The 26047-nt window shown below is 41.0% G+C and overlaps 1 protein-coding gene across 1 annotated transcript in view; it reads left to right on the top strand.

Annotated features, from left to right (window-relative positions):
* ctnnbl1 (catenin, beta like 1) overlaps window positions 1–26047 on the top strand; it is a 157140-nt gene that overhangs the window by 21236 nt on the left and 109857 nt on the right. The window contains exons 3-6 of the mRNA XM_048550467.2: window positions 17758–17864; window positions 19165–19304; window positions 20290–20387; window positions 24959–25052. Coding sequence (XP_048406424.1) covers window positions 17758–17864; window positions 19165–19304; window positions 20290–20387; window positions 24959–25052 — 439 coding nt within the window. The remainder of the gene's footprint in view (window positions 1–17757; window positions 17865–19164; window positions 19305–20289; window positions 20388–24958; window positions 25053–26047) is intronic.

Here is a 26047-nt window from a genome sequence, read left to right as displayed (position 1 = left end):
GACATCTATCTTAAATCTATCACCCCTCAATTTGTAGCTATGCCCCCTTGTACAAGCTGAAGCCATCATCCTCGGAAAAAGACTCTCACTGTCCACCCTATTTAATCCTCATTTTTGAAGAGAAAAGCAAAGCTGCATGTGTGTTCTTAAATCCGTGCACACAGTGTTACTCACTTTGCTGATGAAATTATTAATAATTCAAAAATTAAATTAATTAGCTTGTTGTTTCATTTTAGTTATTGGAAATTAACTGGTAGTGTAGTGAATTGCTTGAAATAATTCTAAAATTCAAGATTAAAAAGCATATTATGAAAATGTTTTAGTTACTTTGCCATTGATCCCCAGTGTTTGCAACGCAAGGCTGACTTTTCCAGGTGAGCTTGTGATAAATACCAGAATGATATGCTTCAGCTTTAGTTTAGTCTTCACTAGCAGTTATGACTTGGAGCATTCATTCATCCTATTCTATCTTTGCATCAGTGAAAATGGAAATGATGAACAACACTTGGAATTTCTCTTTTTCTGGCAGAAGTGGTAGGCAGTGCAGCGGATTTACTTGAGGGTTGGTGAGCTGTTGTCAATAATTTGACCAGTCGATTAATATTTTAGCTCATTATCCGTAGTTATCTCGCTGTTCATTCCATATAATTGGCCCTGTTAAAGATTCTTGTTGGAGTTTTGTCAGTTCCAAACTTGATATTGAATTTAATTCCATTGTGATTCATTATTCCAAAGGATCTTATGCTGTAGGTTACTAATTAATTCTATTTAATTGCAAAATTCTAGTTCTAAAATACTTTTGTCCCAAGTTAGTTCAAAAGGAGTGTTCCAGGAAATTTCCGCAATGGTGTTCTACAAATTTGCCTTCCATATCTTTGTCATTTTAATTGGTCTAATTTATTTGAGGAACAGTGCTCACAATTATAATGTTAATTTTGATAAATCTCCAATTAAGCATTGTGTAATGCTTTGTCTGACAGTCCACCCGCCTTGCAGGTGTCTGTGGTGAAGTGGTAGTCTCTCTACCTCCAAGCCAGAAGACCTAGGTTAAAGTCCCAACTGCACCAGAGCTGTATATCAACATGGCTGAACAGAATAATATCTGTTCCTACTGTTGGGGGCCTATAAACCACTACCAGGATTTCTGACCCTTGTTATTCCTAATGTCCAGACATTGAATGTACTTCATGATCTTCTGAGTAAAGATAACTTCTCACTACTGCCTTTATGTCACCCATTACTATTAGATCTACTATTCCTTTTCCATCTTGCTTGTCTTTTTGAAATGTTGTGTACTATGGAATATTTATTTCTTCAACCTTGGTCTGCTCATAACCATGTCTCTAATGTGATGACGACCCCGCAGTGAGTTTACTCAATTTATTATGCCTCCGAATGGGATACCCCAAATTGCTAACCTCACAGGTGGAAGGTGGCTGTACTTCTTGGAGGTCAGCCATCTTACCTCCAGGACATCTCTACAGGAGTTCCTCAGGGTAGTGTCCTAGGCCCAACCTTCTTCAACTGTTTCATCAATGACGTTCCCTTCATCATAAGGTCAGAAGTGGGGATATTCACCAATGATACCGAACATTGTCCAATCATTCGTGATTCCTCAGATACTGAAGCAGTCAGTGTTCAAAAGCAACAAGATCTAGACAGTATCCAGGCTTGGGCTAACAAATGAAAAGTAACATTAGTGCCGCACAAATGCCAGGCTATCTCCATTGCCAATAAGAGACAATCTAACCCCTGCCCTGTGACATTTAATGGTGTTACCATCACTGAATACCCTGCTATCAACATCCTGAGGGTTATCTTTGACCAGAAATTAAACTGGACTCGGACTAGGAATATTACAGCATGTAACACGCTCCCTGACTCTCCAAAGTCAGTCTACCATTTACAAGGCTCAAGTCAGGAGTGTAATGGAGTATGTGGGAACACCACCACCTGCAAGCTCCCCTCCAAGCTACTCACTATCCTGACTTGGAAATATTTTGCCGTTCCTTCACTGTCGCTGGGTCAAAATCCACGAATTTCCTTCTTAATTGCATTGTTGTTCATCCCATGGCTGGTGGACTGCAGCAGTTCAAGAAGGCAGCTGGGGGCAGGCAATAAATACTGACCAGCCAGCAATGCCCACATCCCACAAAAATTAATAATTTTTTTAAAAATTGTGAGGAGTGATGATCTGGCTCCTGTGTTTGAGTCATGGAGCCACAGTTTTTGCGGTATGGAAAGAGACCCTTCAGCCCATTGTATCCAAGTTGGTCATCAAGCATCCATCTTTCCCTATCCCACTTTCTAGCATGAACCCCGTAGCCGTGAATGCTGTGAATTTGCATGTGCTTATCAACATAGTTCTTAAATATCTTGGTGGTTCCCCCTGCCTTTACCACCTTTTTAGGTATAGTTCCAGATGCCCACAGCCTTCTGGGTAAATAACATATCCCTTAACTCCCCTCTTAAACCCTGAAACTGAAAGTGACACCCCTGGTTATTGACTCCTCCATTAAGAGGAAATGTTTCTTCTTATCTAACCTGCCTGAGCGTCCCAATTTTATAAACCTAAATCAGATCTCCACTCAGCCTTCTCTGCTCCGAGGAAAACCACCTCAGGCCTCCTAGTCTGTCTCTTCATAGCTGAAATGCTTCGGCACTGGAAACATCCTGATGGACATCCAGTGCACCCTTGAGTGCAGTCACATCCGACATGAAGAGTTACCTGAACTGTGCACAGTGCTCCAGCTTTGGCCTAGCTAACATTTATTTACAGCTCCATCATAATTTCCTTGCACTTACACTCAGTGTCTTGACTAATAAAGACAAGTATCTAACAAGCTGCCTTAACTACCTTATCAAACTGCCCTGACTGTAAAAATGAGTAAGTAATTTTACAAATCAATTTGGAGAATGAAGAACTACAGCATTATCAGCAAAAGTAGCGATATTGGATTGAGATAACATGGGGTGAAGCTGGGTGAACATAGCAGGCCACACAGCATCAGAGGAGCAGGAAAGTTGGCGATTTGAGTCGAGACCCTTCTGCAGCATTGGCAGTTCCTACCATCTCTGTAACAGTATTGGATTGAACCCAACTTCTTTTTCGAAAGCACGCAAAGAGATAGTGAGTCAAATGACAACAAGTGCTTTAAGTTTCCATAATTCTAATGCCAAAGCACTGGTTTCCAATTCTGAAAGATATTTCACCAGGACACTCTTTTTTCACTTTTTTGAAAAAAACAACGGTATCCTGCATTTGTGATAATGGGAACTGCAGATGCTGGAGAATCCAAGATAACAAAATGTGAGGCTGGATGAACACAGCAGGCCCAGCAGCATCTCAGGAGCACAAAAGCTGACGTTCCGGGCCTAGACCCTTGTTCAGAGAGGGGGATGGGGTGAGGGTTCTGGAATAAAAGGGAGAGAGGGAGAGAGGGGGAGGCGGACCAAAGATGGAGAGAAAATAAGATAGGTGGAGAGGAGAGTATAGGTGGGGAGGTAGGGAGGGGATAGGTCAATCCAGGGAAGACGGACAGGTCAAGGAGGTGGGATGAGGTTAGTAGGTAGGAGATGGAGGTGCGGCTTGGGGTGGGAGGAAGGGATGGGTGAGAGGAAGAACTGGTTAGGGAAGCAGAGACAGGTTGGACTGGTTTTGGGATGCAGTGGGTGGAGGGGAAGAGCTGGGCTGGTTGTGTGGTGCAGTGGGGGGAGGGGACAAACTGGGCTGGTTTTGGGATGCTGTGGGGGAAGGGGAGATTTTGAAGCTGGTGAAGTCCACATTGATACCATTGGGATGCAGGGTTCCCAAGCGGAATATGAGTTGCTGTTCCTGCAACCTTCGGGTGGCATCTTTGTGGCACTGCAGGAGGCCCATGATGGACATGCCATCTAAAGATTGGGAGGGGGAGTGGAAATGGTTTGCGACTGGGAGGTGCAGTTGTTTATTGCGAACCGAGCGGAGGTGTTCTGCAAAGTGGTCCCCAAGCCTCCACTTGGTTTCCCCAATGTAGAGGAAGCCACACCGGGTACAATGGATACAGTATACCACATTAGCAGATGTGCAGGTGAACCTCTGCTTAATATGGAAAGTCATCTTGGGGCCTGGGATGGGGGTGAGGGAGGAGGTGTGGGGGCATGTGTAGCATTTCCTGCGGTTGCAGGGGAAAGTGCCGGGTGTGGTGGGGTTGGAGGGCAGTGTGGAGCGAACAAGGGAGTCACGGAGAGAGTGGTCTCTCCGGAAAGCAGACAAGGGTGGGGATGGAAAAATGTCTTGGGTGGTGGGGTCGGATTGTAGATGGCGGAAGTGTCGGAGGATGATGCATTGTATCCAGAGGTTGGTGGGGTGGTGTGTGAGAACGAGGGGGATCCTCTTTGGGCGGTTGTGGCGGTGGCGGGGTGTGAGGGATGTGTTGCGGGAAATGCGGGAGACGCGGTCAAGGGCGTTCTCGACCACTGTGGGGGGAAAGTTGCCGTCCTTGAAGAACTTGGACATCTGGGATGTGCGGGAGTGGAATGCCTCATCGTGGGACCAGATGCGGCGGAGGAATTGGGAATCGGGGATGGAATTTTTGCAGGAGGGTGGGTGGGAGGAGGTGTATTCTAGGTAGCTGTGGGAGTCGGTGGGCTTGAAATGGACATCAGTTACAAGCTGGCTGCCTGAGATGGAGGCTGAGAGGTCCAGGAAGGTGAAGTATGCGCTGGAGATGGCCCAGGTGAACTGAAGGTTGGGGTGGAAGGTGTTGGTGAAGTGGAAGAACTGTTCGAGCTCCTCTGGGGAGCAAGAGGCGGCGCCGATACAGTCATCAATGTACTGGAGGAAGAGGTGGGGTTTGGGGCCTGTGTAGGTGCGGAAGAGGGACTGTTCCACGTAACCTACAAAGAGGCAGACATAGCTGGGGCCCTTGCGGGTGCCCATGGCCACCCCCTTTGTCTGTAGGAAGTGGGAGGAATCGAAAGAGAAGTTGTTGAGGGTGAGGACGAGTTCGGCTAGGCGGATGAGGGTGTCGGTGGACGGGGACTGGTCGGGCCTGCGGGACAGGAAGAAGCAGAGGGCCTTGAGGCCATCTGCATGCGGAATACAGGTGTATAGGGACTGGACATCCATGGTGAAAATGAGGTGTTGGGGGCCAGGGAATTGGAAGTCCTGGAGGAGGTGGAGGGCGTGGGTGGTGTCACGGACGTAGGTAGGGAGTTCCTGGACCAAAGGGGAGAAAATGGAGTCCAGATAGGTGGAGATGAGTTCGTTGGGGCAGGAACAGGCTGAGACAATGGGTCGACCAGGACAGGCAGGTTTGTGGATTTTGGGAAGGAGATAGAAACGGGCCGTGTGGGGTTGGGGAACAATGAGGTTGAAGCTGTGGGTGGGAAGTCCCCTGAGGTGATGAGGTCATGAATGGTGTTGGAGATGATGGTTTGGTGCTCGGGTGTGGGGTCATGATCGAGGGGGCGGTAGGAGGAGGTACAACGCATCATACTCCGACACTTCCGCCATCTACAATCCGACCCCACCACCCAAGACATTTTTCCATCCCCACCCTTGTCTGCTTTCCGGAGAGACCACTCTCTCCGTGACTCCCTTGTTCGCTCCACACTGCCCTCCAACCCCACCACACCCGGCACCTTCCCCTGCAACCGCAGGAAATGCTACACTTGCCCCCACACCTCCTCCCTCACCCCTATCCCAGGCCCCAAGATGGCTTTCCATATTAAGCAGAGGTTCACCTGCACATCTGCCAATGTGGTGTACTGTATCCATTATACCCGCTGTCGCCTCCTCTACATTGGGGAAACCAAGCGGAGGCTTGGGGACCACTTTGCAGAACACCTCCGCTCGGTTCGCAATAAACAACTGCACCTCCCAGTCGCGAATCATTTCCACTCCCCCTCCCATTCTTTAGATGACATGTCCGTCATGGGCCTCCTGCAGCGCCACAATGATGCCACCCGAAGGTTGCAGGAACAGCAACTCATATTCCGCTTGGGAACCCTGCATCCCAATGGTATCAATGTGGACTTCACCAGCTTCAAAATCTCCCCTTTCCCCACCGCATCCCAAAACCAGCCCAGTTTGTCCCCTCCTGCCACTGCAGCACACAACCAGCCCAGCTCTTCCCCTCCACCCACTGCATCCCAAAACCAGTCCAACCTGTCTCTGCTTCCCTAACCTGTTCTTCCTCTCACCCATCCCTTCCTCCCACCCCAAGCCGCACCTCCATCTCCTACCTACTAACCTCATCCCACCTCCTTGACCTGTCCGTCTTCCCTGGATTGACCTATCCCCTCCCTACCTCCCCACCTATACTCTCCTCTCCACCTATCTTCTTTTCTCTCCATCTTCCTGCCTTATACAAGTTCAAAATCACATCCTTGCTTTCATACTCAATGCCCCGTTAAGAATGCTGAGAACACAGTAAGCATTATTTACTGCTCTGTCCATGCCTTGTGCCATCTTTGATTTGTGCACATATAGTCCAAGGTCCCTCTGCCTCCTGGACCCCCTATTGTGTATTGGCTTTCCCTGTTCTTCTAATGAAAGCACACCACTTCACATTTCTCTGTATTGAACCTCATCTACTACCTATTCATCCACTCCACCAACTTGTCAATGACATTTTGGAGTTCTAGTCTATCCTCCGCAAAGTTTACAGTTTTCCCAAGTTTCGTATCACCTGCAAACTTTGAAATTATCTCCTGCACACCAAGATTCATTAATATACTGCAAAAACAAGAGCCCCAGTACCGACCTCTGGGGAGCTCTACTTTAAATCTTCCTCCAGCCGAAAATAACCATTGGCCATGCTATTTATCTTCTGTTGCCCAGTCAGTTTTGTATCCAGCATCCTACTGTCCCTTTGAGATCATGACTTCCAACTTTCTTCACAGATCTGTGCTGAGACAGTATATCTGACATCTTCTAGAAATCCATGTATACCATGTCATGAGTGCTATCCTCAACAATCTTTTCTGTTATCTCTTTAGAAGGCTCTGACAACTTAGACCTCATTTTCCTCTTTAGAAATCCACGCTGACTCTTTGCAATCAACCTACCTTTTTTATGTGACTACTGATTCAATGCTGAATAATGTTTCTGCACCACCAAAGTTGTGCGAACTCGTCTGTAATCACTGGATTAATTTTATAACCTTCTTTGGATAAAGCAGTAAAGAGAAGATTAAAATGTTATGGCCGCTGACTCCACAATTTTTAGCCTGAAATGCTTCAAAATCCTTGGATGCATTTTATCTGGCCCTGGTATTTTGTTAATTTCTAAGTTCCCACAATCTAGCCAAGACTACGATTTGTTAATTTTGATCCTTTGTCACTTTTTCCTTTCTCTCTCCATGATCTGGGCAGCAATATCCTCTAAAGACTGATGCAAAGTGTTCATTTCTTATTTCAACCACACCCTAAGTCTCTCTTTATGAATCTCCTTGTTGGTCTCTGATCAGCTCTATTCCTCCTTTAATTACTTCCTTACTGTTTTATGTGCCAGTAGAAAACAGGTTTCCCTTTATGCTAGCTATTTCTTGTAGTTAATCTTTGCGTCTCGTATTTGTTTTTTGACCTCTCCCTAAATTTTGGTATTTCTGTTGACCATGTACTTTTTGCCTTACGTCTGCCATATATGTACCTTTCTAATGTTACTTCCTACCTTCTTCGTCATTCAGAGAGCTTTGGGTTTGTTTGTCTTACGTTCTGCATGAGAGAGAATATATCTCACTGTGCCCAAGCCATCTGCTTTTTCATCCATTGTACACTTACTAATCTTCCTGTCAACCTTTTATTCCAGTCAATCCTACTCAGCTCAGTTCTAGCTCCATTGAAGTCAGCTCGCCACCAATTGACTTATCAACCTCTGGATTGTATATTGTATTGTTCATTCTCCAACTCCAATCTGAACTTTTATGATACATGTTCCCTGTCACCTAAATGTTCTTCCACTGACACTCAGTCTATCTGGCCCACCTCATTTCCAAGGACCAGGTCCAACAATAATTTCTAATTTGACTGGGCACATGCTGCTGAACATATATTCTCTAACGTAGTTCAGGAACACTTGCCCCTTAAGCTACTAGTATCCCAGTCTAAATTTAAGTAATTGAAGTCCCCCACTACAACTGTGTAGTAATACTGTAATTTTCCTGCACATTTGTTCCTTTACATCCTTTCCAGTAGTTAGTGGTTGGTAGACTGTCTTGAGTAATGTAATTGCACCCTGTAGCTCCAGCCAAAATTGACTTCATTTTTGAAACGTCCGAGACATTGTCTTCCTCCGGCCCTGCAATTCTCCCCTTAACTGACATCGCTACCCTTTTGTTTTCTTTCTTTTCTACCTTCCCTGAACAAGTTATATCCAGAAATATTTAACAGCTGGTCTTGCCCTTCCTTGAGCCAGGCTTCCGATACTACTGCAACACCATAATTTTGTAATGTAATCTGTGCCTGGAATTCCCAACTTTATTTACTGTACTCTGCATTTACATAAATGCGCATAAACTCTGTTTTGGACTCTCTTTCTCCCGAATTTTGATTGCCTATTATCTTACTACTTTCTATGCTAGTGCCAACTGTATTCTTAGTATTTTGCAAGCTCTGATATTCTGTCTCAACTCCCACATCCCTGCAAGTTCGATTAAAGCCCTTGCAAAGGTACTAGTAAAAGAAATGAGAAACAATATCTTTACAATTTTGCTAATACAATTCAAGCTGTTTGCATCTCTAGCTATCTATATTAAAAAAATTCCATAAGTACAGCCTACATTTTCTATGAATTGAAAATTAAAATTTTGTGCATGCTATGTGAGCTAGAGTAAATAATAGAATTGATCATTTTTACTGTATGACAGTCTTGGACACTGGAAATTGTATACACTGTGTGCTGAACACCTGCAACCTAAAATACAAAACCATTCCATAGTTCCACACTAAATCTATCAGGTTAAAACAAGTAGTCAGTATTGATGATAATGCAGAAGCAAAATGATAAATCAAATAACCATCTTTGCTTCGTACAATTTTTAAAAATTACTTTGGAACTTTGAAGAACGTAGAATCATTCAACTGAGTTTGACAAATGTAATGTGCCCTTAAAGATCAATGTAGCCCTTCACATTTGCCCAAATTTAGAGGCAGGCAGCTATACTAGGTTGTAAACAGAATATCCCGGAATGTAGTAACAATTATAATTTTGTAAAGCATGCTTACACAAGATCAGAGGTTTTCTCTTACGACCACATAAACATGCTCGCTAATATTACCATTGTATGTAGCAAACTGTAGACTTCTTGTTTTCCTTTGAAGTAGAGATGGACTTAAGGCAAAAACACTTTTCAGAGGCTTATAATCAGGCTTGTTACTTCTGAAGATTAAATGGACAGTGTGTACAAAGATCAAAGAAAGCCCATTCTGTTTTCCCTTGCAGTTGCTGTCTTGGATATATTAATTCTGAGACTGAGTATTTAGCAAACCAGCCTTTTTGAGCAGCTTTTCACCAAAATTATTTCATACTTCTCAAGATTGTGACTCTTGTACGGGTGGTTAAAGAGCAAGTTCTCCAATGTAACACATGTTTGTCCTTACAGTTTAGGTCAAAATATATTATCTTTAACGTTATAAAATGAAAACAAAGTATGTCTGTCACACAGGATGATATTAGGTCTAATGATCAAAGGCTTGGTCAACAAGAAGCTCCTTAAAACAAGGATAGTGAGTTGCTGAAGTGGGGAAATATAGGGCAGGAGTTCTAGAACTTTGGCCAATTTGAAGGCACCAATATTCCTGGTAAGGCAGTGATTGAGAATGTATCAAACGTCAGAATCAACAGAGCACAAATGTTTGAGTGTTGCGAGTATGAAGGTGATCAGAGGCCTGGAGGGGACGTGAAAGCAAGGATAAGATTTTTAATAATCAATGTTTTGACCAGAAATCAATGTAAGTCAGCAAACACAAAGGTAATTGGGGAACAGAACTAGCTTGTTACATAACTGAACCAGAGAGGCCCTTTCCATACATGCTGCTGATCAATCAGCCAGTTTAGCTCAGTGATAGAATTTGAGAGATGCTTTTAATGACCCAGTGCCTCCAGATACACTGATGGTCATTGATACTACATTTTGGAAATCTGCACCAAAGAAGAACTCTCACGTTTGTGGTTTCTCTTGAGGGCTGGCTGCTTTGCAAGCTTATTTCTTGGGAGCTGAGTGCTACCTTGTGCAATGAGGGCTAACAAATGCAATATGCAATCCCCTGTCTGACGATGAGCATAGATACCATGCAACTCATTTCTGAGACTGGAGGCTTCGTGGAGCAGATGATAGGCCTCCTTATGATGAGGTTCAATGCTTGGATAGGCTGTGGTAGTCTTAAAGTACATCCCAGATTGTCTGCCATACTGTCATAGCGTGCTGCTTTCTGCAGAATTGGAGCAGGCAAAGAGGAGTATGATGGACTCAAGAGTTGGGAAAGCAACTCCTGTCTACTGAGGAGAAAGGTGAAGACTTTGAGAAAGAGGAACATTACTTTCACCATAATGCAGTGCATCATTAAGTGCAGCAAGCTAGACATGACTGAATTAACACCTGGTTCCAAAAGACCTGAGATGGGTGCAGTTGTCACTCATTGACTGTAAGTTTGTGGTTGGCCCAGAAGTAAATGCTGAATTTTGTTTCTTTCTTTCTTTGGTTTTGCTGTTGCTGAATAAAACTGAAGGTTGTCAATTTGATGCATATTTTAATGGCTTGAGAACAAGAATATATGAAATAGAAAAACATATTGCATTTCAAGGTAGCTTAATAAAACAAAGTGTTAGTTAAATAAAATTAATAGAAGTATTTAACAATGATTTAGTAATTCTCTAGAAGGTTACTTTTAGATTACTTTGGTTAGATTTTTTTCAACAGCTCCTTGATTCTCATTAGTTCGTTTGTAGGTGATTTAGCCATATAGTACCTTGTGCATTTGAGTTCTTTGCGGCTTCTATTCTCAAGATAGATAAAGGAAATTGTGTGTTTTTATATGTGAAATCTTTGAAATATTCAATAAGTTCCCCAAGGTGAGTTGTGAAAATACATTAAAAAGCATGGCTGTACATAGGTAGTGAACAGCCTTTAACTAACATACAGGAGCTATATATTCCTCCAAGGTGTAAAAGCTCTAAAAAGAGCAGTCAGCTGTGGCTGAGAAGGTTGTAGAAGATGAAAAGGAAAAACTTACAAAGTGTCCAGAAAGAGTAATAAGTTTGGGGTTGGAATGTTTTTAGAATACAACAAAGGAGGATCAAGCAAAGCATAAGGAAAGGGAGAACAAAATATGAATTCAACCTGGATAGAAACAGAAAAAATGATTGTAAAAGCACTTACAGGCATAGGAAGAAGAAATGTTTATTTAAAATGAATGTCACAGGCAGATCAAATGAATTTGTCTTGGGGAATAGAGAACTAGCAGAGAAGCTAATTCCTTATTTTGTTTTCACTGAAGAAGGTAAATAAACCTCTTAGAATTGATATCCAAGAGACGAGAAAAAAATGAGGATTTGAAGGAGATTAGTATGAGTAATTAAGTAACTGGACAAATTAATGGGGTTGGCAGTGTTTTACCTGGATCTGATTCTGGAAGTTGGCTGGAGAGGATAGTAGATGCATTGGTGGTAATCTAACAAAATTCCATAGATTCTGGAATGATTTTTGTAGGTTGGAAGCTTAGAAATATCATCACATGATTTAAGAGAGATGCAAGAAAAAAAACGGAAATACAGACTTTAGCCTTACATCAGCAATAGGGAAAAATACTAGGATCTATAGGACATAAAAGGACTATGAAAAGTAGTAATTGTAGATTTACTAGGCTGTTGACATGTTGCAGCAGGATTTCTTAAAATGGGGATTAGGACCTCAGATGAGGTCACAAGCTAATGTTTTGGCATTGTGAAATCTGAGGCAGTAATGGCTGCCATGGAATTTGGACCAGTTTACAACAGCTGTACTCGTACTCTCAGCTCTCTCTGAGAGGTCACATCAGTTTTCAAGTCTGGAGTTGGGGTCACAGTGGAAAAAATATGTAGTTTTGAAGAAATACTCAAGCAGTCGTGGCTTTTATTCACTGAGGTAACATGTAGGATCTGGATGGAAAGCATTGACTTGATGCTACAGTATCCTGTTTCTATTTTACCCTTGATTTTTTTTTAGGGAACTACTCATTTTAAATTACGCGATCAGCTAGTATATACCTAAGCAAGTAAAGGATGAGAACCATAAGACCGTAAGATACAGGAGCAGAGTGAGGCATTCAGACCATTGAGTCTGCTCCAGCATTTGATCAAGGCTAATATGTTTCTCAACCCCCATTCTCCTGCTTTCTCCCTGTAAGCCTTGATCCCCTTACTAATCAAGAATCTACTTATCTCTGTGTGAAATATGCTCAAGTACTGGGCCTTCAGAGTTTTCTGTGGCAATGGGCTCAACAGATTAACCACTTTCTGACTGAAGACATTCCTCCTCATCTCAGTTCTAAAGGGCTGTCCCTTCATTCAGGCTGTGCCCTCAGGTCCTACTGTCTTAGAGTGAAAACATCTTTTCCAGATCCAGGACCTCAGTATTCTGTCAGTTTCAATGTAATGCCCCCTCATCCTCCGAAACTCTATTGTGTGCAGACCCGGAATCCTCAGATGCTCCTTCTGTGTCAAGCCCTTCATCCCCGGGTTCATTCATGTGAACCCCTTCCGGAGTTGCTCGAAGGCTGGCGCATTCTTTCTGGGGTACAGTGCCCATATCTGCTCTCAATATTCCAAATGTGTGACCAGAAACCTTGAAGCAGCCTCAGCACGACAACCCTGCTCATGTATTCCAGCCCCCTTGAAATAAATGCTAACATAGCATTTGCCTTCCTCACCACCCACTGAACCTGCATGTTAACTTCAAGAGAATCCAGCGCAAGGAATCCCAAATCCCTTTGTGCTTCAGATTTCCAGAGTCTTCCCCTATTTAGAAAACAGTCTATGCCTGTATTATTCATACCAAAGTGTATAACCTCACATTTTCTGACATTGTATTCCATGTGCTACTTCTTTGCCCAGTCAGCTAGCCTGTCATAGTCCTTCTGCTTTTCAACTTCCTCAAAACTATCCCTCCACCTATCTTTGTGTTATCTGCAAACTTAGCAACAGTGCCCTCAGTTCCTTCCTCCCAATCATTGATATATAATGTGAATAATTGTGGTCCCAATACTGATTCTTGTGGAACTCCTCTGTTCACCAGCCACCATCCTGAAAATAACCCCTTTATCCCATGATTATTAGTAATGGTGTTTTTCTTGCATGCCCTTTTCTACCCCCTGATTTATTTTCTGTCCCTGATTTATTATCCTGGCAACTATTAAGGATCCTGTACAAGACTCCTATCAGGGTCTCTCCTTTTGCAGTTCCTCACATCCCATCACACTGATTCAGTTGCCTAATTTCAGTGTCTTTTGGTTGAAAGAAAAAGTAATTTTGTTACAGATGCCTTCATTTATTTTACATAGATTGAGGCAAACTAAATAGGAACTATGTAGATGTGACCACTGCAGTCATTTTAGATCCATGTTTCTTTCTTTGTTTAAAAAATGTCTGATGCCTGTGAAAAGCATCAGACATTACAACTGGACAGCAGAAGTTAAAATTCAATAGTTTGTATTAACATTATCCTAAATAAATGTAGCAAGAGCTGGATGATATTCAGGCTTGGACTGGTAAGTGACAAGTTAAGTTTACAACTACACAAGTACACAATGATCATCTCTGCCAGGAGAGAATCTATTCATTATCCCTTCATGTTTAATGGCATTACCATCGCTGATCCCCACTGTCGACATCCTGGGGCCTTCCTTTAACCAGGAACTGAACTGGTCCAGCCATATAAATCTTGTAGCTACAAGAGCAGTGAGTAATTGTTTAAAAAATGTATTTTCTTATTTTTCTTTCTGTGATTGTGGACTAAAATGAAAAAGGATTGTTTGTGGAATGAATTACTGTACTTTTGAAATCAAGTTAGTAGTGCGCATTGTGAATTTCTTTACATTTTTGCTCTGTAGATGGAAGGGAAGCTGAGATAAGATGGTACGTGTGACTGTGTACACATGGAGATGTTTGGCCAGTAACAGGTAGCTGATTTGTTTGTGCATTTGTTGATGCCAAATGTCATCAGTCTGATGATAACAGCTCTAGCAATGGGTAGCTGAGCAGCTTGTGAGTGTGAGCTATACAGTGGCAGAAGCTTTCAAGACCACAAGAAGCAGGATTTGTATCTATAACTGCCTGCAGTAAAGTGTCTTCAAGCTAGAGCGAACCAGTTATTTTCTCCCACCATGTGCTTGCAAGCTGTTGGCTCCAAAAAGTGCCTGTGAAACTAGACAATTGATGTGTAAATCCCCTGTCTTTGTCAAGGAACCAAAAACTATATGGAAGGAGTTCAGAGAACGAAATCTCAGGACAATAAATGAACATCTCATCTAAGCCTGTACACTGGTGATACTAAAGTATTGTTTCTTCCATGCAGAAAACCCACTTTTGTGACTGTCGACATCTGTACATGTAGGAATTTAAGGGTGTTAATTGGAATTGTAGGGTGCAGAAGGAGACATTTAACCCATTGTGCCTGCATCAGTTCTATTACTTAGCGCCAATCTCCTGCCTTTTGCCCATATCCCTGCATGCCATTTTTACCCAGATGCTTGCCTCATGCCCTGTTGAATGATTTAACAGAACCTGCCTCCACCAAGTTTCCAGACAATGCTTTCAGTATCCTAACCACTCGTTCTTTGAAAAGATTTTTCTCATATCTAATCACTGTCAAGTCTATGAACTAATGGAACTATATTTTGATAATTCATAGTTGTTTAGCTGTAGTTATAATTTGCTTATTTGTAACAAATAGTAGTGTTAATATGTTAAATACAGAAACCTGGTCAATATTTTCTGCTATTTGATTCCATCAAATAGGTGAATTGAATATTTTTCATACTTTGATCAAATCTTTAACTTTGTTATGACCCTGGGAATATTGGGGTTCCAGTATCAATGCAGTTTCTCAGTGGGAAGTAACACTGACATCTTCTGACACCCCACAGTCAGTCCACCATCTTCACAACACGAATCATGAATATGGTTGAATAATTGACTTGATTTATTGTCATGTGTACCTAAGTACAATGAAAAGCTTTGTTTGCGAGCATTAGGCAGATCGTAGTAAGCAAAGATATACAGATCATAGGGTGAAAAAGCTTGGACAAAGTGAGACATACAGGTTGCATTGAACAGGATGTGCACGAGGCAAGAGCAACATTAACAACATTAACTTTATTTGAAGCTGGATAGTCACTCATCAGTCTAATAACAGCAGGGAAGAAGCTGTTCTTGAACCTGCTGATGTGTTCAAGATTCTATATCTTCTGCCTGATGGAAGTATTTGTTGGAGAGCTTTACTGGTGGGAGGGGTATTTGATGGCAGCCTTTTCCCGTCAAGGAGAGATGTAAATGGAGTCCATGTATAAAAGGCTGACTTCCGAGATGGTCAGGGCTATGCTCACAACCTTCTGTAGTTTCTTATGGTCCTAGGCAGAGCACTTGCCATACCAGGCCATTATGCCTCAACCTCAACTCCATTGATGTAGATGGACTTATGTTCTCCTCCTTTCTTTCTGAAGTCCATGATCAGTTTATTTGGTTTTGCTGATGTTGAGAGAGAGAGATCATGATAACAGTGCACCATGCCACCAAGCCCTTTATCTCCTTTCTGTATTCTGACTCATCGTTGTTTGATACCTGATCTACTATGCCATCAGCGAACTTGGAGATGGTGTTCACTTGGAATTTGGCTGCACAATCATGGGTGCACAAGGAATACAGTAGGGGGCTGAGAGTGCATCATTGGGTGAGTGAGGGGGTGCTGTTGCAATGTTTATTGTTATCATGAGATGGTGCAGTTATCTGTCTTCACTGATTATAGTCAATGCGTCAGAAAACTGAGGATCCAATTGCAGAAAGCGATGCCAAGACCTAGGTCTGGAAGTTTTAAGGCCAGTCTGGAGGGGATAATAGTATTGAAGGTGGAGCTTGAGTTGATGAGCAGGAGTGTGATGTGGGTGTCCATGTTTTCCAAATGTTCCAGGGATGAGTGGAGGGCTAGGGAACGGTGTCTGCTGTGGACCTGTTTTGTTGGTAGGCAAATTGCAGTGGATTGACGTAGGCTTGGAGACTAAAATTGATGTGGGCCATGACCAGTTTCTTGAAGCACTCTGTGATTATGGAGGTCAGAGCCATGTGAAGGAATATTCTGTAATTACCTGCATAGTTGTAGCCCCAACAACACTCAAATAACTTGATACCATTTCAGAAGAAAGCAAACTGCTTAATTGGCATCCTATCCACAACTGATGCATAATGGCAGTAGTGTGCATCACTGAGATATACAATGCAGAAATTCACTAAGCCTCTTCACATAATGTTTTCCAAATTCGCAACCTCTACTGCCTAGAAGGGCAAAGGCAACTAATGCGTGAGACCACCACTGCTTGGAAGTTCCTCTCCACATCACACATCACCCTGTCTGGGATTTATTGCCGTTTCTTCATTATTGCCGGCTGAAAATTCTGAAACTCCCTTATTTAACGGTACTGAGTGCGCACCTGTCCCACATGAACTGCACTGGAGCCAGAAGGTAGCTCACCACCACTGTCTCGAGAGCAGTTAGGGATAGGCAATGTACGGTCACCTGTCTACTGATGCACAGTTCCCAGGCAATCTTGAAAAAAAACCTTGATATGTCTTTACATAACTTTAGTGGAAGTGGATACTTATAATTGATCTGTAGCTGTCAGTTTCTTTTTTTCGGTTATGTCCATTCGTGGGCTCTCTTTATTGGTCAATTACCTATGGTATTAAGTTATTTTCATTGTGCTTTCTGTTCTTTTTCTCTCTCCCTCTCCCACACACGCGCACACACAAACATTGCTTTGCGTTGTGAATTTGTATGAATAAATACAAATCAGCTTTCTCTTTTTGTTTCCCAAAGACTTTGGTTCCCCGGTGGCTTTTATAATTATCTAACTAAGCTAAACTTTCAAAACCGAGTTAGTTAACTGTTTTAGAAGGTTCATCTAAAAACAATCTCCAAGCTCTGCTTTACAATTTAAAACTAAACTGATAAAATATTTTCTCAGGCTCTTTAACCTGCTAAACAAAACAAAGATGAGAACGAAACTTCCTGTGCATTGCAGACTTGTGCTTAGAACTACATAGTGATGTAGCTAGTGTTAATTCTGCAATGTTGAGATTTGGCCATAAATCTAGATAGTGGGAATTTGACAGTCATGTTGACCTTTTATTTATTCCATCTGAACTGTACACTTTTATTCTGCCCAATCATGTGCACCATCATCAATGCTTCTGTGGCCATACCAATAATTCAGGTAATGGTGAGGAGGTTTAAGAAAGTGGACTTAAGTCAAGCTTCTGTACACATTTGGAAAGTTTTATTCATTGTATAATATTCTTCACTTGGTCTCAGCTAGTGACTGGATACACTGAACAGCAAGGTGGGTAGTAAAAAGTTTTTCAATGTAGAGCAAGAGGACTGCATATGTGACTACCTGTTTCTTGTATTTTGCTCATGAATGCAAGGAATGGAAGAATACTGAAGGATTCAACTTGTATGCATTGACTAAACTTAGTATGTAAAGGAAAAGATGATTTATTGATTAAAAATATTTCCTTTCTTTCAGGCAGAGCCTTTGGACGAAAGCTCAGTGAAGAAGATGATCTTAACATTTGAAAAGAGGGCCTACAAAAATCAGGAACTGCGCATCAAATTCCCAGAAAACCCAGAGAAGTAAGCTGTTGTATCTGTTTATTAATCCTTGTAATAACTTGTACTGTTTCATAAATATTACATTTACTTACGCTAGTGGAGACACCTAGGTATATTTTATTCTATTTTGTATTCAAAATGTATTTTCTGATTACCATTTTCAATCTTTCTGCAGCAATAGCAGTACTGTACTTGTGTATAATTTCTCAATTGCCAATATTGATGATTCTGCTCAAGTTATTATCTGTTACTTAGTTTGTACGTCTCTTTTATGAAAGAACTGTTTTAATTACCTTATTAGTCTTTGATGGAGCACTAGCAGAAGAAATTCACTCTGAGATTTTGCAGTTGGGAGTAATAAGGAGTAGAATTAACAAAGGCACCTAACTCAGTTCTTCATCTCATAGTACCAGTATAATTGGCCTGCAGGCAGGTTTCTTTTCAAGAGTGAGAAGGGAAAATTGCTACAAGTCAACACTGGTATAGGTGTGAGCTGTTCAAGTCTATACAATTTGGTGGTTTTCATTCTAAGTTCGTGTTTTCTTTGGCAGTAAGGCAAGCGCGTCCAGATATCTTCCCTTCCACCACCCACCACCCCAAAATAGAGATATTGAAAGTGCCTTAGATTATAATGGATGGTTTCAATATTTCTAAGTTTGCAACTGACACAAAACAAGTATAAAATGCCAGAAAACTCAGCACATCCCATATCATTTGTGGAGGGAGAAAGAAGCGTGAATGTTTTAGGTTTAATGTTTAGGAATATACTGAAATTTTCAAATTTAACATTTGCAGTTTTGAATATTGCAATGCAAATTATACTCCATCCAAATTCAAAATGGATCACTTGCTATCACCGGTTTCATTTTATTATAGATAATTTAAATTTTATTAATCTGGATATTGACGTTTTAGATAAGCTTTCATTTTGTGCACAAGAGAAAATGAAGACTGCGGATTTTTCTTTTCAATTAAGTGCAAGTTTGAAATTTGATTAAAAGGATATGATGCTTTTTGAAGTTGAACGATTTGCACAGATAATGCAAACCTCAAGAATATTACTGCCAGTGCTTCCTTGCTTGTCACATTTCTTTAGTTTCTTATGTCTTGTGGCTGTGTTTCAACAATAAACAAACTGCTGTCAATAAATTGATCTCATGTTGCCTGTCTGTTTTTTCCCTTGGATATTATAATGGAAATAAATGACAAAAGACCAGTTTTATTTGTAAAATTAAAGTTGTCAATAAGGCAAACTTCAGCTGGCTATTAATTCTGTAATATTACCCAAATATTTTAATTGCCTGGTCTACTTGACTTGCAGATTCATGGAATCAGAGTTGGATTTAAACGATATTATACAAGAGATGCATGTGATTGCCACCATGCCTGATTTGTATCACCTGCTTGTGGAACTGAATGCTGTACAATCCCTGATTGGTCTACTTGGTCATGAAAATACTGATATCCTTTTGATGTTAGAAAACTTAAATAAAATCCCTTGAGAGCCTAATGTTATTCAGCAGTCATCTAAAATCTTTGTGCAGATACAAAGTGCTTTATACAGTGATGCAGTGCTGGCTTAATCGGACAAGTTTATTACATAACATTGAGGACACAAGTTCAACATAGACATCCAAGCTGATCGTTAGTATATTTGAATGTGTTCTGTAATAGATTTATTTTCAATGTATTAGCATCACAAATCCATCAGTTATATTCTCATGTAATGTAAACCAAAATCATTGCAGCTTTGCCAGCACCTGTACAGAGAGAAACAGAGTTCGTATTTCAAGTCCGATATGACTTCTTTGGAACAGATCCGATGGAAATATTTGCAGTATTTTACATGTATTTTCTTGGTCTTAATGAAAGTGATCTGCTGCAGTTTTTGTTTTGTTCTTTTTAATTGGGCCTAGTTTTAACTCTGAAACTCCAATTTAGTTAAGGGCTTTTATTCTGAAACAAGCCAGGGTAACAGATGAAATATTTTCGTCTGTACTTAAGCAGATTGTATGCTAATTAGTAGAATCTTTAAGTAAGGGATCCAATTTGTTTAAAAATGTGCTCCATCATTTGATATGCAGGCTAAAAGCTTTCTCATTGTTTTACTCCTGTATTTACTGAGAGAATTTAATCTTAAATATCGGCAGCAGTGTTAAATGTTAAATGAAGATCAGGAATTGACCTTTCATGATTTGTAAGATGTATTATGGTAAACTTTATGCAACACTAAATGGAATTATGGATCCAAGTCTAAGCCAACCTTATTCTATGCTAATTCAAAGTTAAAACTAGTGTTCTGATTTTTTACCCCGTGTTCCCTTATTCTATATCTATTCCTGCTTCATTCAGATTCAATGAAAATTAAAAGTAGATGTTATTGGCATGTTGTAGAGATGTTTGCAGATTTTTTGACTGTGTTGTTTGATATTTAACAACCTACTACATGTGTCCATTGCCGTGGTAGATCTGTTGCAAGAGCTGACAGATATAGACACACTGCATGAGAGTGAAGAAGGAGCAGAGGTTCTTATAGATGCTTTAGTAAGTGCAATGCTTTCTTTGCTCCTCAGGGATGACTTTACTTTAAGGATTGTGCATGATTTTGACTATTGCTGAAAAGTATTTCTTTATCGCCTAAGTAACTTTAGCTTTTTTGAAATTATTGAGTAGCATTGTGAAGTTTTGCAATTATTCCATTGTTCCCTGTGGAATTGTGATCTCCATTTATTGTTAAAATTGATGCCTGTCCCTTCTGATAAGAACTGCAGGATAATTGGAGAGCATTGGTTTTCACATATCATCTGAAGGCCACACAAGACCGTTAGGCATTATTCTGTAATATTTTGTAGTACTGTATACATTTTCAAACTAAATACTTGCAAGGAAGAACAGATGCTCCTCCTCAGCTGGGAGAGGCCATGCATTCAATGTAGAATAGCATGAGCTGAATTAAATGGGCATTCCAATCATTTATGATTGCCAGACAGTATGGAATCATCACTGACACAATATCCACTGCGTCCTCCTTTGCAGACAATTAGAAGATATTCATTTTTTTAATGTAAATCAGAGCAGCCAGATTAAAATTTGTCACAACCAGACGGTATTTTGTGGCTTCACAAGGGAAACAAGAATGACTAGTCAGGGAGCATAGAGATTCAGCATTTAATTCTCTGGTTCAGGTTGTGTTCCTAAAAGAAGTTTATTTTTTCCCACCAATGCACCCTGCTCAATGGAAAACTGAGAACTAATATGTATTTTAAATAAATTGACCAATAACATGTAGAAATTCCTAAAGTATAACCAATTACCCTGAAACCGTAGATGGAAGGAGCAATCACATGCTTGATTAATGAGATGGATTTTAAAGAGGAGGCAAGTTGGATAAGTTTTGGAATGCAGGTCCTGATTGAATGAAGTCACAAATACTAAGAGTCTGAAAGTTATTTGGGGCCCACAGTCAAACTTCTGGGTAATAAATTAAGAAATGTTTTGACACCCAACCAGGATGAGTGTGATGCTAGAGCTAAGAGAGTGTGGACTTCCGGGGAGAGTGAATGTGCACATAAAATTAAAAAAAAAACAAAATTATGGGACAGTCCATACCCCAGCAGGAGTAAACATGAGATGCAAGCCTCAAATACGTTTAGTTCCGGAAAATCCAAGATGGTTGGTCACACCTTCTGCATCATGTTCAATGCTGGGGCACGTGACAGACAGGAATGACAAAGTGTAATTTGTTTTTTAAATGTATTTTATAGATTCAAATCTTATTAGCTTATCATGCCCAGTAACTATACCAAATGACTGTGCAAATCAGGAGCAGGGGTAGCTGTTCACTTCCACAAGTCTGCTCAGTAAGGTAGTAGCTGCTGTGATTGTAACTTCAAAGTCATGCTCTGTCTAGCTGTGGTAAGTTTCCACTCCCTGCTTAACGAGAATCTCATATTTCTCTGCTTGAGAGATGTTCAGTTGTTGTGCCTGCATGTTTTCAGAAAGAATGTTCCAAAGAGACACTACTTCTGAGAAAGAGAGAGAACCTCAAGATTTGGAAATGGGATGATTGATTGAAAAGAAAATGGCTGGTGTGGCTGTGAATGCTAGTGCAGGTTGAAGATAAGTAGTAAGGTGTCCCGAGTGAGCAGTGAGCAGACAGCATGGAGGATCTAAATGCCTAGTTGTGTGAGAGTTTGGGATGGGTGAGAATGAGTGGAAGAAGATGCTCCATGTAATTGAGAGTGGTAGACCATGAGGCGAGGTGGGATGTGGATGTACTATCAGAGTTTGAGCAAGTGTGAGATAGCAATGTGATGTTACTGGCACTTACCCTGGCGGAATACAGAAGACCATTGACCTTTCTATGACATTACAGCAAACTATTCCATGTAATGGATTTTGCACTGACCCTCGTGTCAACTTTGAACTTGTGGATAACATTGTCATCTCTGCTGATCCTGGGCTAAGAGGATGACCCACTTCTAACATCCACCAGGACTTCCATGTCCAAGTTGAAAAATTGGTTGCCAACTTGCCTTTGCCATCTCCAGGGCAATACTTCAGATGAAGGAACAATATAGAACAACTCTGGACTCGTAAGAAACCTCATTTGGGTTCATTTGACAAAGCCGTCTGTGAAATCTGCTAAAATTGACTGTTGCTGAATTCTGGTAAAATTCAGACCAGATTTCTTAGAAGGCTGGCATACTGGAGGAGATTTCAAAGAGAAAAGCAGCCACATAGGGACATTAATGAAAGGATGGGAATTTTAATTTGAAGCCTTCAGAGATTAAGAGTTAGGGTTAGAGCCAGTGCAGCGCGAGAATATTTTTATAGAACAGAGTACTCGGTGAAATAGATGGCTTGAATTATCATTTTTGAGTTCTATGAATTTGATAGGTCATAAATTAGAAATGCGTGCTTGTTTAACAAAATTACTCAACTACTAGACAGTGAGGACAATTTTGAAGCTGTCTGTAGAGACAGCAGAACCAGTTGAAGAGAGCCAAAAGTGAAGAGGAGACCAGATGTGTAGATGAGGATACTGCTTTTGACATAGACTTCAGCAACTTTTCTGATAAAATCCTACATAAGAGACTGGTCGTAAAGGTAAGAGCCCATGGGATCCAAGGAAATTTGGCAAATTGGGACCACAATTTGCTGAATAGCCGGAAGCAGAGGGTGATGTTTGAGATGTGCAGTTCTGACGGGATGTCTGTGTTCAGTGGTGTCCCACATGGGCCAGTGTTGGGGCTGTTGCAGTTTGTAATTTTTATAAATGTAGGAGAGCTGATCAGTGAGTTTGCAGATGATTTTAAAAAAATTGGTGAGGTGGAAAATAGTGAAGGTGATAGCCTCATATTACAGGAGGAGGTCGATGTGCTGGTATATGGGGTAAGTATTGGGGCCCTTGCTGTTTATGATTTACATAACTGATTTAGACATGAATGTTGGAGGCTTGATTGGTAAAATAGGACAGATAAAATTTCATTGGAGACAGTTCAAAAGAGTTCAAAAGGATGATCCCCGGTATGGAGGGTTTGTCTTATGAGCAAAGACTAAATACGTTGGCACTCTACTCACAAAATTTAGAAGAGTTGGAGGCGGTCTCTTTGAAAAAAAATCAGATTCTTAAGGGGCTGGACAGGATAAATGCTAAAAGGATGTATATCTTCTTGGGAGAGCCTAGAAGCAGGAGACAGTCTTAGAATAAAGAGGGGGCAAACTATGACTGAGATAAAGAGGAATTTCTTCTCTGAGAGTTGAAACTCCCTGATCAAGAGAACTGTAGGTGCAGAGCCCTTGTGTATATTTAAGGCTGAAGTAGATTCTTGATGAGTAGGCAAGTGAAGGGTTATGTGGCAAAGGTAGGAAAATGGACCAGAGGAATGTTGGATCAGCTATGATCCTATTGAATGGTGGAGCAGGTTCAAGGGCCCGAGCAGTTTACTCCTGTTCCTGTTTCTTATGTTCTAGGTTCGCAGCTGATACCAAAAATTGGTGGGTGATAAATAGTGAGGAGGATAGCCTTAGGCTTAGTCTACAAGAGAATATAGACAGGTAGGTCAGATGTTTTAATTAGTGGCAAAGGAAATACCATCAGGATAAACATTTTGTGAGGTACAAGGCAAGGAAATGTATAAAACATTGGTTAGGCCACCACTGGAGTATTGTGTGCTGTTCCGGAATCTACGTTATAGGAGGGATGTGATAGCACTGGAGAGAGTGCAGAGAAGATTTACTAGAATGTTCTGGATGTGAGTTTGCTCGCTGACCTGGAAGGTTAGTTTTCAGATGTTTTGTCACCATTCTAGGTAACATCATCGGTGAGTCTCGGAGGCTCACTGATGATGTTACCTAGAATGGTGATGAAACGTCTGAAAACTAACCTTCCAGCTCAGCGAGCAAACTCACATCCAGAACCTCAACCTGACCTACAAATCTTCTCAAAACTCGCTACTAGAATGTTGCCTGGACTGGAGAGTTTGTTATGAAGAGAGATTGGACAGACTGGGATTGTTTTCCATAGAGCAGACGACACTGGGAAGGATAGAGATTGAGATGTATAAAATTATGAAGGACATCAACGGGATGGATACTTACCCCTTGATAGGATCAATAACTAAGGGGCATATTTAACATAAGGGGCAGAAGGTTTAGAGGTGACCTGAGGAAAAACATTACACTTCGATGGTTGTGGGAATCTGAAGTTTACTGCCTGTAAGAGTGGTAGAAGCAGAAATCCTCATAACTGTAAAGTATTTAGAAATGCTCTTGTGATGCCATAGCATAAATGACCAGAGACCATGTGCCAGAAAATGGGATTAGAATAGTTAGGTGATTGCTGTTGACTGGCGTGAATGCTGTGGGCATATGGGCTTTATTCTGCGTTGTAGAACTCTGATGGTCAGTCTGATGTAGGTACAACCACATTGTTGATAGGGAGGGAATTGCAGTATCTGTCTGTATGGGCCTGTGGTTTATCAAAGAACCAATCATGTTTATTATCAGACATGTGTACAATTTGTAATGTGTCACTCATTCAGTATTGAAAGAATTAACAATTCATGCTGAAGTAGCTTGTTACAATGTTATCTGTTTTTGCTTTAATTTAGTTGGAAGGACAAGTGGTAGCACTACTTGTCCAGAACCTGGAACGATTAGATGAGTCCGTGAAAGAGGAGGCAGATGGTGTTCATAACACATTAGGTAAGGTTTGTCTGAAATAATACTTTCCTCTGTGAAGCCTCTTGAAATGAGTACAAGATTAAGGGCGATCTATCATGCCTTATGTGTGATTTTCCTGTTTTAAATCAAAAGTACACCTAACAGGCACACCGAATATAAAATTCTAGGGGAAATGAATTTCAATTACACTGAAGAATTGATTGGCAAATCTGAAGCATTAATTCAATGTGGAAATGGCCATGATTTTTATCTTGAGCATTTAAATTGCAGCCAATATTTGCAAAGTTGTATTGAAATGCTTTCTCAATTATAAGATGACTGAACATCAGCTCTAAAACATTGCCTTCTAGTTTCTTGACAATAACAGTGGAAGTGTATTAGAGCAGAAAGCTGTATTTTGTATTTTATCCAACATACATTTTTAATCCTCATAAGCATGTAATGAAACATTTCTCTCAAGCCCCTTTAAAGAACTGAGTCTTAAATTCGTATGCATTTAGTTTGTAGGGTTGTTTGTTCAGCAATACTAATGTTAATTCTTTTTGGTGTTTATGGAAATGTAAGAAGGAACTCATCATCTGGGGTTGATCCCTGTTTCATTCACACTCTCATATTGCAACCGCTGTCTGCCTGTTTCTTTTTGCACTTCCCAAACACTTTTGTAATCTCTATTTTCTAACTTTCTGTCCTTAACTCAACAGTTTTTCTGTGAAGATCTCCCCGCCCCCACCCATGTCATTTGTTACTTCATTAATTTGCTGAGTTTGTCAAACTGATCTCTTAGCTGTCATGATTCGAGTTTTATAGTAGCAGCATTCGGAGACAGCATATCCTACAAGCACCTAGAATATGTGAATCAGAGGAGGGGTGGAGTAGAAAGACAGGGAAGGCTCCTTATACGATAGGCAAGTGACTGCAGCCATGTGCACAGGTTGAAATCTAAAATCAAGGTGGACTATTAAAGAAAGAAAATGCTAGCGAACTTCAACATGTCTGGCAGCATCTGTGGAAGGAGA

The sequence above is a fragment of the Stegostoma tigrinum genome, chromosome 19 (genome assembly GCF_030684315.1).
Source record: "Stegostoma tigrinum isolate sSteTig4 chromosome 19, sSteTig4.hap1, whole genome shotgun sequence".
NCBI classification, from domain to species: Eukaryota; Metazoa; Chordata; class Chondrichthyes; order Orectolobiformes; family Stegostomatidae; genus Stegostoma; species Stegostoma tigrinum.
The sequence above is the reverse complement of the archived record's forward strand: the minus strand, read 5'-3'. Positions and strand labels throughout refer to the sequence as shown.